The sequence below is a fragment of the Centruroides sculpturatus genome, unplaced genomic scaffold (genome assembly GCF_000671375.1).
Source record: "Centruroides sculpturatus isolate CEXI.00-Female unplaced genomic scaffold, Cexi_2.0 scaffold110, whole genome shotgun sequence".
In the NCBI taxonomy this organism is placed as follows: Eukaryota; Metazoa; Arthropoda; class Arachnida; order Scorpiones; family Buthidae; genus Centruroides; species Centruroides sculpturatus.
Window position 1 is genome coordinate 151,921 of NW_019384339.1, and position 17,244 is coordinate 169,164.

General features: G+C 30.6%; 1 protein-coding gene across 1 annotated transcript in view; it reads left to right on the top strand.

Moving 5' to 3' along the window:
- Positions 1-10,816: 10,816 nt before the first annotated feature.
- Positions 10,817-17,244, top strand: part of LOC111633244 (60S ribosomal protein L35a-like) — a 19,666-nt gene continuing 13,238 nt past the window's right edge. Inside the window, exons 1-3 of the mRNA XM_023377783.1 lie at positions 10,817-10,963; positions 13,046-13,152; positions 15,918-16,070. Of these exons, the coding sequence (XP_023233551.1) occupies positions 13,055-13,152; positions 15,918-16,070 (251 nt within the window). The 5' untranslated portion in view covers positions 10,817-10,963; positions 13,046-13,054. The remainder of the gene's footprint in view (positions 10,964-13,045; positions 13,153-15,917; positions 16,071-17,244) is intronic.

The window sequence follows — 17,244 nt, forward strand, 5'->3', positions numbered from 1 at the left end:
CTGTCCTGTACACTCTAATTTGGTGATTGTGCATTCCCATTGATTCATCATTATAAATGATATATTGCCATAATCATTTACTTACTTGTCTGAGACATAGCTGTATGCTGAGTTCTTCAGTAATAAAGCAATTCTATCTTGGTACATAAAATCAATTATATTGAAATCATCATAAATTATTTATATAAATAATAAATAAATAAAAACAAGAATGATTCTATCTAAATTAAATGCATGCATAAAGTAATTTATAATAAAAAGAAGATTGTATATATCAAATTAAATATTTTAATTTTAAATAAAAACTTAATAAAATTATTTAGGTTTTCTATGATATTGTCCTTTTACACAGACCTGGCAAAGTCTGTGTAAAAGGACAATACCATGGAAATGATATAGGATTTGATTAATAAAATAGCCTAAATATTACATATTTTAAAGCAAATTACTATATAAATTTGTTGGGATTAGGCCGATAACTATTGCCTCTGTTCCTCTCACTCTACATTCTGAACCATGGTCAACGTTTCCTTATAAAGTAGAAATAATCACTGTAGATTACTAACAAAGTAAGCAATACACCTTTAACAATGGGTAAGGTTTGAGAAACACTAATGTTTTCGACCCAATAAATGGGCTATCTTCAAAACATTGTATAGATGGATCATTAACTAGATTGAAAGCATTAGTGTTTCTCCAACCTTACACACTGTTAAAGGTGTATTGCTTACATTATTAACAATGGCCATATTTATATGTACCAAATAAGCATATGCAACTGGTATACTTGAAATTATACACTTTGTTTGCAAGCAATGATGTTATCAAACAAAAATAATTAAGAAAAATATAATTGTGCTACTAAAAAGAATAATTATATTCGAATAATGAAAATCTGCTTTATCTCAATATAGCAACTTTTTGTTATTGTTTTAAGAAATTAGAGCTGTGTTCATTATCTAATCATATTTTGATGTAAAGTCTGCAAGTTTAGATAACTTTAGGGCTTTTAGTGCTTGGAACCTGCAGCATTTATGTATTCTATAATCATGTTGAGTCAGTCTTACATATAAAATGTATAATGTTTAATCATATTAGGCACAACGATGATGGAACAGTTGCTGCAATGACTTTGCATAAATTGGATTTACTATAGAAATATCAAAGCTAGTTATTTTCAATGATAAATATTTTATCACAATTATTATTTTTTATGACATGAAAAGGATGGAAGTACAGTATTTATGAGTGTTTTAATAGATATAAAGTACCTAAATGTATTAATTACATTGCATATTGTATAATTATATGTTACAAGTGCGCTTTGCTTTGCATTACACACATGAATAAAACAAAACTTATGGATCAATTTTAATTTGTTATGTATGTCTCATATCTTCTGTTTGATATATAAAATATCATAAATTACATATTATCATATTGCACTTGTGATGATCAAAATTTAATGTTAGTTACATTATAACCTCAAATAATAATAATTGCAGTTGTTATCACCTCAAATGATGATAAATTGTATACTATTAAAACATGATTCTTTAGTTTGTAAATTCATATTAATTCTATTGAAATACTAGTTATATCAATTTATAAATATAAATCATTGTTTTCTTTATTTACTTAATATAGGAGGCGTAGTACTATTTATGACATTATGCGCAACTGCAAAGACGACATAGACAAGAGATCTGCTCCAGGGGTATATTCTGTCCCACTAAGGGACCATAGATTTCAAGGAGACCTGTTATATATTGGCTCCTCGATATGCTCTCTATATAAGCGTATACGTGAACACAAATATGACATTGAGCATAACAGATGCACCACTGCCCTATCTACTTATGCTTTGACCCCGGGCATAAGTGCCGAATTACATAACGCACGAATCATTAAACTTTCACACAGAAGGGAACACATAAGAACACTAGAAACCATGGAAATATATAAAGAGGGGTTACGAAATAACTGTATCAACTATAAAGATGCGAGTAATATTTCTACAGCTTGGAGATTTGTCATTGAAGGGGAAGGCCCCCCACAACTCTAATTAAGGTGTTTCTAACATTTCATGTGTGTGTAAAATAAGATTGTTTAGATAAGATTGTTTAAATATATTTTGTTTATGCAATGCTTGATACGCATGCTCATAATGAGTTGAATATGTTCCAAAACTTTTAAATCTGTAAGCACAACAGCTTTTCGAATCTCGAAACGTTTAACCTGAAGAAGGCCGAAGAATACGGTCAAAAACGTTTGTTTTTCAAATAAATATTTTACTGGTCAAAGGTTTATTGTGAATTGATTTTTATATATATTGAACCAGTACCTGGTGAGAAGGAACCTTTACATAAGATTACTTACTTCTTGGTACTGCAGCTCTTGGATAGAGTGTCATCTACTTTTCCCCATTTTCTCCTATCTGTGATCCTCATTCTCCATCTCTGATTCCTTCCTATTCTTCTCAAATACTTCTGCATAATATCAAATCATCTTTACTGTGAGATTCCTCTTTCTAATCATTGCTCTGAACAATATTAAACTTATACCAAACAGTTTATATAATTTACTTTTCTTTCCTTAGATCATAATTGTTCTATCTTTGTCGAATTTAATTGGATTTATTTTTATGAATCTTCTTTTCCATTCCTCTCTGTTATCATTTCATTTTCCTTTTTTGTTATTTTATTTAAAGTCCGCTTTGATCTTCCTCATTAGCATTTCTAAAACAAAGAATAAAATTAATTTATTATTATTTTTTATTAGAATTAAAAACAGTATAGTTTTATGTTTTTTCAATGAATCAATGAATATTATACCTTTCATCTAGTATTAAGTTTTTTATCAAAGTTCTGCAATTTATGCAAAGTGACTTTTTAAAATTTTTTTACTATATCATTAATTCAAAATTGTCTAGTATAATTTGCTTTAAATATATAAATCTTTCATAAAGGGACTATTTTGATCAATTAGATACAGTATAATTTGTCTGATTTGATACAAATCATTTCCTGATCCTTGTCCAAATATCAAATAAATGAATAGATTTTAAGCATTAATCAAATTTAGCTTTTTATCTTCACAGATATCTATAATACTTTTAATCTTGAAGACTTTTCTTTATTTATTACTTGAAATAATAGTCATAAATTCAGATTGCCTAATATTTCATTTATATAATTTGGTTATTAACCCCTTAAATTATTAAATTTCTTTGCTGGATAAAAAAAGAAGGTATGTTTTCTATTATTTTCAGTTCACCAGTTTTGTAGAAGAATGTAAAATTTATAATTCTCATAGTCTGTTTTGCTTGTTTCCTCTGTCCCATCTTTCCTATTCAACAATGATACTCCACTTATGATGGCTCATTAACTGGATAGAAAATGTTAATGTTTCTCCAATCTTACTCATTGTTAAAGGTATCATGCTTAATTCATTAGATTTTGCTATGTGACTGTTTTGAAGTGTTTGATCTGCAGGTTATGATCTTCCTATTTATTAAGAAGAATGTTTGTATATATATAATACAATTTATAATGATTGGGATGCAATTTGAAATAATTGTAAACCTATAAATTTCCACTGTCGTCTGCCAGTCCTTCCTTAATTTCAAGAACAGAATTAGATGAAAGCCAAGACCAGATATAGAAATATTAGGGATCAGAGGCTCCAACTAAGTATATATGAACTTTCAGTAGAAACCAGAAGTTGCATTATTTTAATTCAAAAATTTTCCCTTGAAAAAAGCTATAGATGAATGGCACGACTACTACTAGCAGGAAAGTATGATGTACAGGGGCAAGACATTACTAATTTGAGGTGGAGAACATATAGTTTTAATTAAATAAATTAAACATATGATTAAAATTGCAGCCCAGCATTGTGACAATGTCAATAAATAATTGCTTGTTTATCATAAGCAGCAATTAAAATATGTTGGATATTAATTTTTCAAAATTATGTATCATGTTTTACAATCATCATAGGCAAACAAATTATCTATTATTACACTACTCCAATTATATTAAAGTCTACTTATCATACTTCTACTACTTTATGGAGTACTTAATATTTAAAAAAATATTAGAAATGTGAGGTTGCTGATGCCTGTTTTATTAAAACAAAGAAAGAAAAAAAATAACAAGTAATTCTCAATCTGATTCAATTTGGATAGCAAAGTTTAATCAGAATGTTCCATTAGCACATAGGTTTGGATGCTGGCTGCAGTGTTCCACTGGTTTCATTCCTGAATTGTCGAAAGATGGTTGGAAATTGAACATGTCAGCAAGTGGTTCGGATACTCAAGCATTGTGTTGAGCCCTGATGAAGCTGTTGCTCTTTGAAGCAAATTGACAGATCTCAGAGGGAAATTACAACAGATCTTTTTGGTGAAAAAAGATGTTGGATCTTCTTGGAGTGAAGATCATCTTCAGAAGAGACCAATGCTCAGATCTCAAGAAACGGCAAACTTAGGGAAAAAATGGAATTTTTGGTGGGGAAAAAACCTCCAAAGACATTGGCTCTTTTTGGTGGAAGAGAACCATGAATCTTCTTGAGAGGAAAAGACCTCAGAAAAGACACTGTGTCCTTGGAGAGACAGGTTTTTAAAGGATTCTATCCCAAAATGCAACATTTGGATTAGTTCAAATCCTCCTCCTCTCACTTTCAAATTGGTCCCTGGCTTTTTAGTAGTGATACTAACACCACTAAAAAGTCCATGTAGACAATGCTTTGATTCCCATTCTCCCAATCATGTTCAATGATGTATTTTTCATAACATTTCCCTCTTAAACTGTACATATAATTAATGAATGGCTCTTTTTAACTTATGTCTTCATAATTGGGTTAAAATTTGATAATACTGTGGAAAAACTACTAGTGCAGACAATAATTGTAGTCAAAGGTAAGAAGTATCTTATGTCTGTGTAAAATAGAAAGATTTTGATTATTGTTCACTGGCAGCAAGGTCTCCACAATATGCAACCAATACAATCCTAAACTCCTTACATTAGAGAAAAATTTATGTAAAATAGCAAACTCCATTAACTATTAAGTATTTCCTATACAAACATATCTATCATAAATTTTTAAAAATGTAAATAAGACAAATAAGTACTATTTTAACAATAAATAACATGATACTTAAATGAAGAAATAATTACAAAAATTTTAATACTTCCTCTCTTTCCTTCCATCCATACAAGTATTGTGCTCATTCTTCCTCTTTGGGCATTTTCTTGATGATGATGACGAACATGTTACTGGATGATTACAGGTGCATAAACAGCATGCTACAGTGACAGGCTACTCTTGTGCTTTTGATGATACATCAGAAGGATCATCAGTTTCAGACAACCCAGAGTCATTAGTCATCCATCTTGAAGATGATGATTTCATGGAGAATGGCTGGACATCAATTCAATTAGGACTTACTGCAGAGATTGTACATCTGCAGTTTTTGTCCTGATGACTTTAATAGCTTGTTCCATCCAAGGACCATACTCCATTATCATATTAAGTTCTTCCAAGTCTTCAGATGTAAATTTATCACCATGAATTTACATCTAAAGAAATGGAAGAACTTAATATCTTGAAAATCTTTCTATGTGAGTTTTGACACAGTTTTGTTTACATAATCTAAAGTAAAATTCTTAGGATGTATTCTGTGGAGCTTGTTCCAGGCTCAATACTGTTTGATGGTATCTGTGTTTTTTATGTACTGTGTTATATCCAGATTAGTGTGATGTAGATTGAGTTATAGTTTTATATACTTGAGATGTTTTTTGTTCTTGTAGAAATATCTTAGTATGTGTATTTGTTTATTGTAAAAATTTTCCTCACAAAAATATCATTTTACCATTTTCAAATGATATCAAATCTGAAATGATTTTTGAATTGTTAAAAATGACAAAATGATATCACTTTATTACAAGTGATAGCATTTCATGTCATTTGGAACAGCCTAAAAGTCATTTCAGACTCGATATCATTTCTGTAATGATTTCTGATTGATTTTAAATGATATTGAAATGATGACAAGTGTTATCAAATGGCTATGAGATTAAGTCTGCATTAGGAACAAATAAAAGTTCTTTGAGAATAAAATAATTCTTGATTGAATTTCACCATATTTCATGTAATTGATAATTGTAATTGTGACTGGTAACTATTCTACTATTAATTAAAGAAAAACAAAAATGTTATTAAACAGTTTCATAGAAATCAGAAATATTTAACAATAAAATTTTTTAAACATATTTACAAAAGATTCTGGACATGATGCTAAGTGATATAGATGATAACAAGTTGCTTGCTGAGAACATCAGTGACAAAATTCTAAAACTGTCAATTTTGGGAGTCTCATAGTGCACATAACTCAATCATTTACAGTAAAATATCTATCTTGTCATTATTCCACACAAAATCTTCAACACTTATAAAATTTTAACGCTTTAATAATATAACTAAAATTTAAAAAATTATTCTTTATTACTTGAAAGATAAGAAAAACTAACCTGTTAGAGAATAATTTTTTTAATTAAAAGATAGGTGTTATAGTACAAAGAAAAAATCAATTGGTTAACTCAAATAGTTGAATTGGGATGAAAGATTGAAGTTTCAACAAAAGCTATGAAAGCAATTACCTGACAATTTTCAGAGTTATATCACTAATGTTCTCAGAAGGTAAAGAAATGTCAATTACAACATAATATCACTTAATATTAATTGATGTCAAAGGTTTGAAAATCAAATGAAGAGCGTGTTTTAATAGATGAGAATAGGCGATTTCACTTGATGTCAAGTCACATATTGTCCATGTCCTAACAACTGATATCATTTCATATCACTTGAAATCAGTATCAGATTAACCAATAGACAAACAAGACAAATGACTAGGGCCATAAATCAGGGAGGGACCCAGAAAAAAATATAAATAAATAAAAGTTTTTCGTTATACCAGAAGCTCATTTATTATGCAATTATTATTATTGCATTAGTGTTTGTATTCTCTATTATTAATAAAAATTTTAAATGACATTATTAAAGATTTCTTTAGATGCAACTTATTTAAATGGGGCCCCAATTTAAATTTTGTCTAGGGCCTGCTAGAAGCTAAATCTGGCATTGTTTGAAATCAAGTACCGTTAACACATAATTTCAAATATTTTTACTAGAGATTATTATATCTTCAATGCCTTATCCTCTCTTTATGTGGAATAGTCAGCCTTTCCAGTGCCACAGGGGTGTCCCACTGGTAAGGCTGACTCCTGGCATCCTCCAAAGAAAAATTAAAAAAAACTAAAAACTTCTCCAAAAATCTTTTCCTAATTAAAATTTATATTTCTATGTACAGTACATTGTGTCATGTCTTCTATTTCTATACTACTAATGAATTAGCAGTCACATAAGAAGATGGGAATTTTTATTGGGCATTAAAAATTTCTTATCAGTTCAATTCCGCTCCTCCAACATTAAATTCTGAATGTGTCACTGACCCCATAGAGTATTAAAAATGATGTTTGTTGTTTTGTTAATATTATTTATGATTTTCTTTAGAATTGTTATTTTGTGTGTGTCCATTTGTAATTCCAAATGATTATTACAAATGTTTATTGCCTTAAATATGAATTTTGCATTGTCTGTTGTTAGCAGAGATGAGTTTACATAAAGATGAAAACATGACTTCTAGAGCCTTGCACTTGCAGATGCCTTGAAAATTTGGTAGTGTATTTTAGTAGTTAAACCGTCAAATTAATAATTATTGAAAATATAATTGTCCCAGTATTTCTTGCATCTGCAGAATGATCATTTTCAAAGTTAAAATACAAGAACTATCTACAATCAATAATGTGTCAAGAGAGACTTTCTTTGCTTTCAATCTTCTCCAATGAAAGAGATATTGCAACAGAACAGACTTTTTAATGGGCCTCAAAAATAAATGTTTTCTACACTTAAAAATCCTAGAGCTGTCTCTGCTTGTTAATAGAGTTTAGTATGGAAGAATGGTTCATTGCAAATGTATGAGCTCATAATCATCCACAAACAGGAAAGAGCACAAAGTATATTCAATGAGACTTCTTGCTATGATTTAACAAAGAATGTCCTCCCAACAAGATTTAATTCACTCCATTTTTTCATGATGTAGGAGTTCTACATAATATAAAACACTTGAAAACATTAAAATTCATTCACATAATTTATTTGTAACTTATCATCAATTTCATTGTTCTATCAAATAATCAGTAAATACAGTATATTTACCAGTCACACTACTTTCACTTCCCAGAAATACAGCAGGAGGCCCAGCTGAAAAGATGTGAACATCTATCCTCTTGAAATTTCTAATGGGACATACAGTAAAACAAAACAAATAAGTACAGTACTGCCTTAAAGTAAGATCATGTTTCCAGAGCCAGGGGCAACCTAGCAATTATGCTGCCCTAGGCAAGATAGTTATTTGCCGCTCCTTTTAAATATAGGCACAGTGTAATTTTAATCAAAAGATCTGAGGGCTCGGACCTTACACATTTAATTATTTAATTAATTGATTATTCCAAAAAGTGAAATAATCGATTATCTGAAATTAAGAATGTTTTATTATTTTTATTTTCTTTGGCCAATTTCTCCATCTCTAACAATCTGCTTCCTTGGGCAGCCACTCACCTTGCTCACCCTGTATCGGCCCCTGCTCACAGTGATAGGCCAACACCTTAACCATCTCAGCTATCAGTTTTTGACAGGAATATTTCTCCCATCAGGAGTACAGTAAACTATAAGTATCAAAACCTTACAAAAAATAAACATAAGGACTTCATGAATCTGTGAATATAAAACTTTCAGCTTTTATTGCTCATCTAAAGTAAGAAGCCGTCCATTAATTATGTGTAGGAATACAGTTTAAGGAGGGAGGGATCACAAAAAGTACATCATTGTAAACAATGGGATGGAGAAATCTAGGCATTGTCTATGTGGACGTTTTTTAGTGGAATTAATAGCATACGAATTTGTTTTTAAGCCTACTTATTAGTTATGTGAATAAAATATCAGAAAATATTTGCAGAACAAAAGGCATATCTTTAATGTCAGGGGTCTACGAATTACTGTAAAGAGGTAATTTGCAAAAAGTGCATCATTGAGCTCTTTTTGGTAAGGTGATTTTCAAGGAACTTTTATTTTCCTTCATCCAGAAAATGCAATTTTTTGATCCATCTAAAAGGAGTGCTAAGCTAGTTTTTTTTTTCAAACTAAATCAGTGTACAATGCAATAATGACTAATTTTCATTTAACACTTTTAGATACTGCTAGTATGGACAGCCTAGGCATCAGCCTACTACTTTGATGACTGCTCCAATTTCAGATATACACCAGATATGATGAGTCTCGTCCCTCACCAGCCGGCTGAATCACGATGGTCATGAGAAAAGGACAAAATGGATTGGATTAATTGGATAAAACAGTGCAATACAATAGCAATCTGCAAAGGTTGGTTTTTATACTTTTCGCCCTCTGGGCACAAAGAGGGCCTTTTCTCGAGCCAATCAGAGATTCGACTAGTCCCACAATGGGGTAGCTGGATAGTGAGGAATTGGAATGAATTGATGAGATAAAGTAATACAACTCGTGAGTAATCTGCCAAAGGAGGATTCCTCTTGGAAGGACTTTCTAAGAGAATCTGACCCCTATTTAGCAAACCTGGTAAACTTCACGCGATGGCCCATTGATGAGGCGCGAAACCGTTACCAATTACCACTGTTTAGGAGTTTTATTCACGTAGCCAATGGTGATTGGATGGTGAGAGGAAATGATGGACTGGCCCATACTGAACTTAATTTATTAAATATAAATTGCCAACCGGAATGGCGAGGATAAAGTTCAAAAGAGAAAATACAGGAAGATGCTCCCACTCACGTATTATTTACAGTATACTATTCTTGCGACCATGTCATAGTAAAAACTTTTTTCAAGCATTTCCTTGGAAAAATTACCACAGCATACAAAAAACCACTCTTAAATTTCTTAAGCTGCGCGTAGGAATTTTACAACACCCGGTATCTATAGGAAACGCTGTCTATTTAGCAGTTTAAATAGCCGGAATTTGCAGGAGGATTTGCGGTATATAGTATATACTCTCGGGCCGAAATTTGTATCTCTGGACCCGACGTTTATGGGACAGACAGCGCCGTAACTAGCCTGGTGCGAGCTTCTGTAACTACGCCCCAAAACTTGGTCCAGGTCATTTCTGCGCTCCCCAGGGTCTGTGCTAGGGCACCGCTGGTACTGCCCTAGTTACGGCACTGGGGACAGATCACTTATGAAAAAATTGCTGAAGTTTTTCAATCTTCCCGTATTCGATTCTGAGTCCTCCAGAGTGGCAGGCTGCCTCGGCCATCCCCCGTCTGAAACCCAAACTGAAAGCAACCCTAAATAATCTTATATTGAAATTAAGAAACTAATTGTAATTGTTTTTATTTTATAATTTTTTATTTGAAAAGAGTTTTCAAAATTATATTTCTAGATTCCGTTTATAATCTAGATTACACGTGCTCAGTAGTGATCGCGCTCGACTCTCCATAATTATGATCCGGACCTGACCCAGACACGGATCCCTCATTACGGATTTTGTAGAAATATTTATAATTGTTTGTTTTAAGCTACAATAATAACAATATTGATTTATACAGACAAATAAATTATAAAAATATGACGATATAAATATAAATAACTATAAACTGGGCACACGAAAATTAATTCATGAAAATCGAATTTACTACATATTAATTATTATTAAATATTTTTTAATATTCGTATTATTTTTATAAATATTAAAAACTTACAAACAAAATATTTGAGCGAATAAAACTTTCGGAAGAATTTACAATTTTTCGTTACCCACAATGCTCATCGAACGAAACTGCCATTTTGTAGTATTTTAGGACGGGCGATTTAGGTATGTAAAATATCCGGGAATTTATACTTTATCGCTAAATTGAACAATAATATAGAACAAAACCGTTTTATGATATTAAATTGTTAACGTATTCATGTTTTTTTGATCGGAAAAGTGTAAATTCCTTCTGATGTTGTTAGATTACTAATTCAATGATGAAACGTGTCTTTCTTCCGATTGTCTTATCGTTTTGATTTAATCTTTCTTTAACTTTTACTTTGTTGTTATAAAAATAAGTTTAATTTTTCTCAGGATTGGATTTATAATCGATATTTGTTTGAATTATTTAGATTTAGATCGTTGCTGGAAAGGAAATTCTAGATTTTACTTTCATGTAACATGTGATAATACGGTACAAATGCAGCTGTGAATGAGGCAATTGGGACCATAACAGAGTGGTAGACCATGGTCATAGGACTAAAAAAGTCAAAGGAACTGACGGTCTGTGTGTTTGGAGGCAAATATCTCGCCAAGAATCAAAATTGGAGATATTTCTTTGATATTTGGTTGTGTAGGGGGTCCAAACACCTCATACAGAGCTGCATTTATAATCTGTATGTATATATTTGCATATATCAGGGGTGGCCAAGCTCCTTGATAGTCTGAGCCATTTTTCAAAATTAAAATTTTTCGCGAGCCGCAATTAAAGGTATGCAAAAAATTCCAATTACAAAATATATCCGTAGCAAGAGTGATACAACTTGTTTCCTCCAGAGCACAATGTCAACTGTCCATTGCAATGACGGTTTACAAATTCAAAATCGGTCTGGAGTCGGTCGATAACGGACGATTACGCCACTGTTTATGTTCGTTCGCGCAGTTTTCGATGAGTCATATCATTCTTAACTTGGACGGAAATGAAATTTGTTACAACGTTGCACTTAGTCTTTCATATTTGTTGTTAGTAATTTAAAAGACATTTGAAACACATACGGACGATAATAATTTTTTAAAATATAATAACACAAAAATGAAAAGGGAACTCGGGTACAGTACATTTATCGAGAGCCACAAATAATCCTTCGAAGAGCCGCAGGTTGGCCACCCCTGGCATATATAAACACAAATTACTTAAGTTACTTCTAAGGGAACTTGTAACTTCATTATTTAATCTGGCAATGGAATACATTAACGATTTGTTTTTAAATTACAGGTGTAAACAAATGCAATTGTACTTGATAGTTGTTATAAACAATGTTAAGCTAGTGGCACTTGTACAGTTTAGGGGGTACAGCTTTTGAAAGTTTTCTACCATAAAATTAATCAATTCCAGATTAATTTGACTCGAACATTTCCAAAACTTGTATAATTTTTTGGGAATAATCCATACGAAATATGCTATAAACAAAAAATTGTAGGAATACTTACTGAGTGTGCAACGTTTGAAGACTCCTTGCTTAAACTTGTTTTTGTCGCTGAGCGGCACATCGGATGGTGGACGCGTATGAAGCTGTCACGTGACATCTGTTGGTGCTGTTTGGTCATGTGACTATTCATCTCTGAAGTGTTTCCTGATAACTTATTCTTTTTGCTGAACTTTGGCAACATTACGTGATAGATCATAATATACTATAGTATTTTTTATTGTAATTAGAAACGACTTACTATTATTATTGACTATATGAAGCGACAAAGGTAAAATGCAGGAAGTATATGGAGTTAACCATCTGTCTCTCTCTAATCTGTGGCTAGCTCTTGCCAAGTAGTACGTTCAGCAGCCGAGTTATTGTATGGTAAATGTGGCATTCAAAATTTTGTTCAAAAAGCAGGGCGTTCAAAATCCGAGGTTTGACTATATCAAATTTCAGACAGTTTGATCTAGAGATCCTGAGATATAAAGCAAAAATAGTTCCATGCAAACACAATTTTGTTCCCTTTTTTAATGTTTTTGGAATTGGTATTTTAAAATGTGATAAATGCAAAAAACATAGAGGTCAAAATTTGACTGACTGTGGCACTTTCTCTGTTATATTCTATAATGTTAAAAAAAATCCTGTAGTGTTTTGTTTAATTGATATAATTTTGTAAATTGTTAATTGAAATGTAAGAAGCATAAGTAATAATTACTGTCTTTAATTTAAGGCTTAAAAAATGGCAGAAGCTAAAGTTGAGAAGAAAAAGGAGAAGAAAGAACAACCAGAAGAAAGTACACCTGCAGCAAAAATCAAAGAACCCGTAAAACCTGGCAGGTAAATATATACTGTACATGTATGTACTAGACGTACATGCGCTATATTAGTTGATATAATAACAATGTGTACTTAAGTTTCTGTAAAAAAGGAAAAAAATCAACAAAAAAAATATTCTCCATATAGATGAAACAGTCGAGGATAATCATACTTTGGAACTGGTTGGTAATATCTGGAAATTATTTCTGTAGGAAAGGAACCTCAATCCACACTAATGCTTATCTTGTCAGACCATCTTTATGCTGTCACCTAGCAGATGAGTGGTGTTGATTGGTCAAAAAGTAATGATAGCGAAGATTAAGATTGTTAGATTACAGGTGATCTTGCCTGTTTTCACTGGGTCCTTCTCTTTAGAGGCTAATTAAAGAATTTTTAGATGTGTCTAAAAATATGTTTGATTTCCTGCAAAAATGCATCTAAACTAATACAGTAGAAGCTTAGTTCTTCAGGTTAATCATTAACCCTCTCCCTCTTCCCGTGGGAGGGAGAATTTTGAAAAATCTCTTCTTAACCTTTCAACAGTGGCCTAGTCAGGTATGGTATGGTCAGTAGTGGAGAATAAACATGGGAAATTTTTGAAGTATTTTTCCACACGTTTTTTTCTCATTACTGTTTCGGAAAAAGATTTTGTAAACAGTTATGTCTAGTAAAGAAAAGTCTTTTTTTATTGTTACATAATTCATTTTTTATGTGAAATTTTTTTGCAGTAGTTTTAGGCTAGTTTTTGGCGATACCCCCAAAAGAATTTGACGACTATAGTCATCCCTCACCACTGCCACATGATCACCCTTAATGCCTATAGTTGTTGCTCACTGCTGAGTGGTTAATGTATAGTACATTCTCATTATGTACCCTAACTGTGTACCAAATTTCAACTTTCAACTCATAATGTTTGGGCTCTGACCTAATTATTATCATCAACTTATCTCAATTATATATATAGATGCCATAGATGCTTTTTGGGAACTTCCTTCTCCACTTCAGTATAAATTTCTTAAAAATTTGTTTTTCTTCTGGATTATTAAATTAAAGGAATTACATACTTGAATCTATTGTTTCAGAATCTACAATTTTAGATTAGTTGGGAGCTAAAAGGGACTAGGGGTTCCTCACAACTGTGTCATCAAATAGCACACTACACTTGTATTTAGTTAATACATAGCAGAACAAGATATAGCCTGATGTGATGTTTTTCTTTATACACTGTATATTTGAAGTGGGCTTCAAGAAAATGTTATTACAAACACTGTTCTTCAACTGGACAACTTTAGAACAGATAACTTGAAAGTGTTATATCAAGGGGTTGAGTTTTTTATTTTATAATTTATAACTGTTGAATTTGTAAAACAATTTTTTAATAAGTTATTTTTAACTGTTTTAACACAGAAATTAAAGCAGTTTATATTATCATTAGATCTAATTATCATTTTCATAATTTAATTAATTAAAGATACAAAGATTAGATAGACTGCTTTAGGTCTAGAAGTTTGGTTCTATCTTTGTTTTTATTATGTTCAAGAATGGTTTGTCTTTTTCAAACTCCAGGGATTGTAGAAATATGATTATAAAATTAAAATATAAATATATAAAAAGAATGAAAAATTTTAATTTACTTTTTGCATTATTCCTAGATTTATAAAATACAGTACTTTTTCTGATACAACCTTTTGCATTTATAGCTACAAATTTCTGTTTTAGATGGGAATCTATTTTGTGTATTTTAAAATTTATTGCTTAAAACAGTATATTTCTCTTGTAATTCTGTGCTCAAAAATTAGATTTGGACTTTTGCATAGCATATTATTCATACTTCAAAATCTAGGACAAGATCTTAGGATTTTTGAGAATACATTTGTTTCAAATGACAATTAACTGTGCTGTTTAACACATACATAGCCAGTGATGCCCTGGAGCAGTTTACATGCAACATTGCATGTATTGACTGTTTGTTTGCATTGTAAAAGTTTGCTGTGTTTTTTGCTTGGGAAATTTTATTTTTGTTTTTAAAAAAAAGTGTTTTTTATTGTTTATTGTACATTTCTAAGAATTCATTACATTGTATATATTTTCTTTCGTGATTCTGACACATAATAAACAAAACATAAAATTGTTTTGGTACATAACAAGGGACATTCCTAGTGAAGATGTTAAGGTTTGTATTTAAATCCCTCAAATTTAAGAATTATTTGGTTTTGGATGTCATTTAATATAACATTAGTAATTAATTCAATTAAAATAAGTCACTATAAATTAAAAATTATATTAAATGTTCATTAATTTTTCAATTAATTATATTTTTTTTATTTGAACTTTACTACTATATTCTGTACCTTTCCTTTTTGCAAATGATGATAAGTTGTGAGCAGCTCCTATATTAAAATCAGTTCTAATTAAAATATCTTAATTCAAAAGGAAAGCTTAACTTATTTTCATTATGTATTTAATTTGTGGATTCACTTTCGTTTTAGACAATATTATTGGCAAAATAATGTGTAAAAAACAAATGGAATTTGTTCTGCAGTTTCTGTATTTTAAATTTTAGTGGTAGAGATTAATTACATGAGAGAACATTTAATTTGTTTTTTGTTCCAACTTATCTTAAATTCTACTTTTTTACGTAACCCTCAAAATGAATTGGATTCTTTTATTTTGATGATTGATTTAATATTTCATAGTTTATAGGAATTTAATTATATATCAATATTATTTTCAATAATTGACATTGTTCTGTACTGTGTTAAATGACATGAATTTATTTTGAACAGATTGTACTGTAAAGCGGTCTTTGTCGGATACAGACGTGGTCTTCGTAATCAGCACGAAAATACGGCACTCTTAAAAATAGAAGGCGTCGTCACTAGAAAGGAAACAAATTACTATCTTGGAAAGAGATGTGCCTTTGTTTATAAAGCTAAGAAGTAAGTATTGTTTCATTTATATACACTTTGATTTGCTTTTAAAATTACTTTTTTTTTTTTTTTAATCATTAAACGTAACTTGAACACTTACCATAAATTTCCAAGAATAACCAATAGGTTGTGTTTGTTTTAGAGTTTATCTGAAAATGGTTGAATCAGATATCTGTTGGTTTTAAATTGCAATTATAACTCTATCCAACAGATTTTCTGTTCTCTAAACTTGCAGTCACTTTAAACTTCGTGAAGAATCCTTTACACATTCATTGCTATTTTTTAGAAACCACCAAAGTCACATACACATACATCTCAACTTCAATTATCTCTTGCTTTTTGTGCAACTTACATTTGAACTGATTATTACACACACTTTATTTAAATTTGTTTTATGAATAATAAACACTTTTAATTTCTACTTAGACAAGTAAGTAGAAATTGAAATTGATTTAACTCATTCTTGTTCATTTTACTTTTATGGTACATTGTGTAGAAAATGGCTTTTTAATTCAATTTAAATATTTGAAATAAAAAAATGCAGATAAAATGTGAATTACTTTAAGTCTTAAATCTATATTAATCATTTAAGTACACCTTTTTTTTGTACAAATGGGGAAGTAATTTATTAATATGATAAAGTGATCATGCACCATCAGATGAGACTGATAGTGGTAAAAAGTTAAAAGTTAATCTTTCTATCTCAAACTATAAGAGACAGGAAAAAAGTTAATGAGAATTATTAGGAAATGACATATTATAGAAACAGATGGTGCAAAAAGAAGGCTGAAAATGCTATGCATAATGTGCAGCATTTCCTGCCTTTGTATGGAAGCATACTGCTTGTATAAAAAAGATGTAGCTATGACACCATTCCTAAAGATAAAATTTGCATGTAGGCAATGTGCAAATGGTTGTTGGAGAGTTATTTGAAGAACATTGCATGACTGCAATGTGAAAAATATGCATAAAATGCTAGGGAAGCTGCATGGTAGTATTCATTACAATATCTTTGCATCCCACATCTAACAACATGGACTATTTTTGAGCTGTTTGATCTCCAGCTCCCAGTCCAACAAATTGAAATTAAATAACAAAATCTTTTTAAAATTAAATTCTAAATGCTGATATTAGATTACTTTAGAATTTAATAATTTTAAATAGACAACAAGATAAATATTAA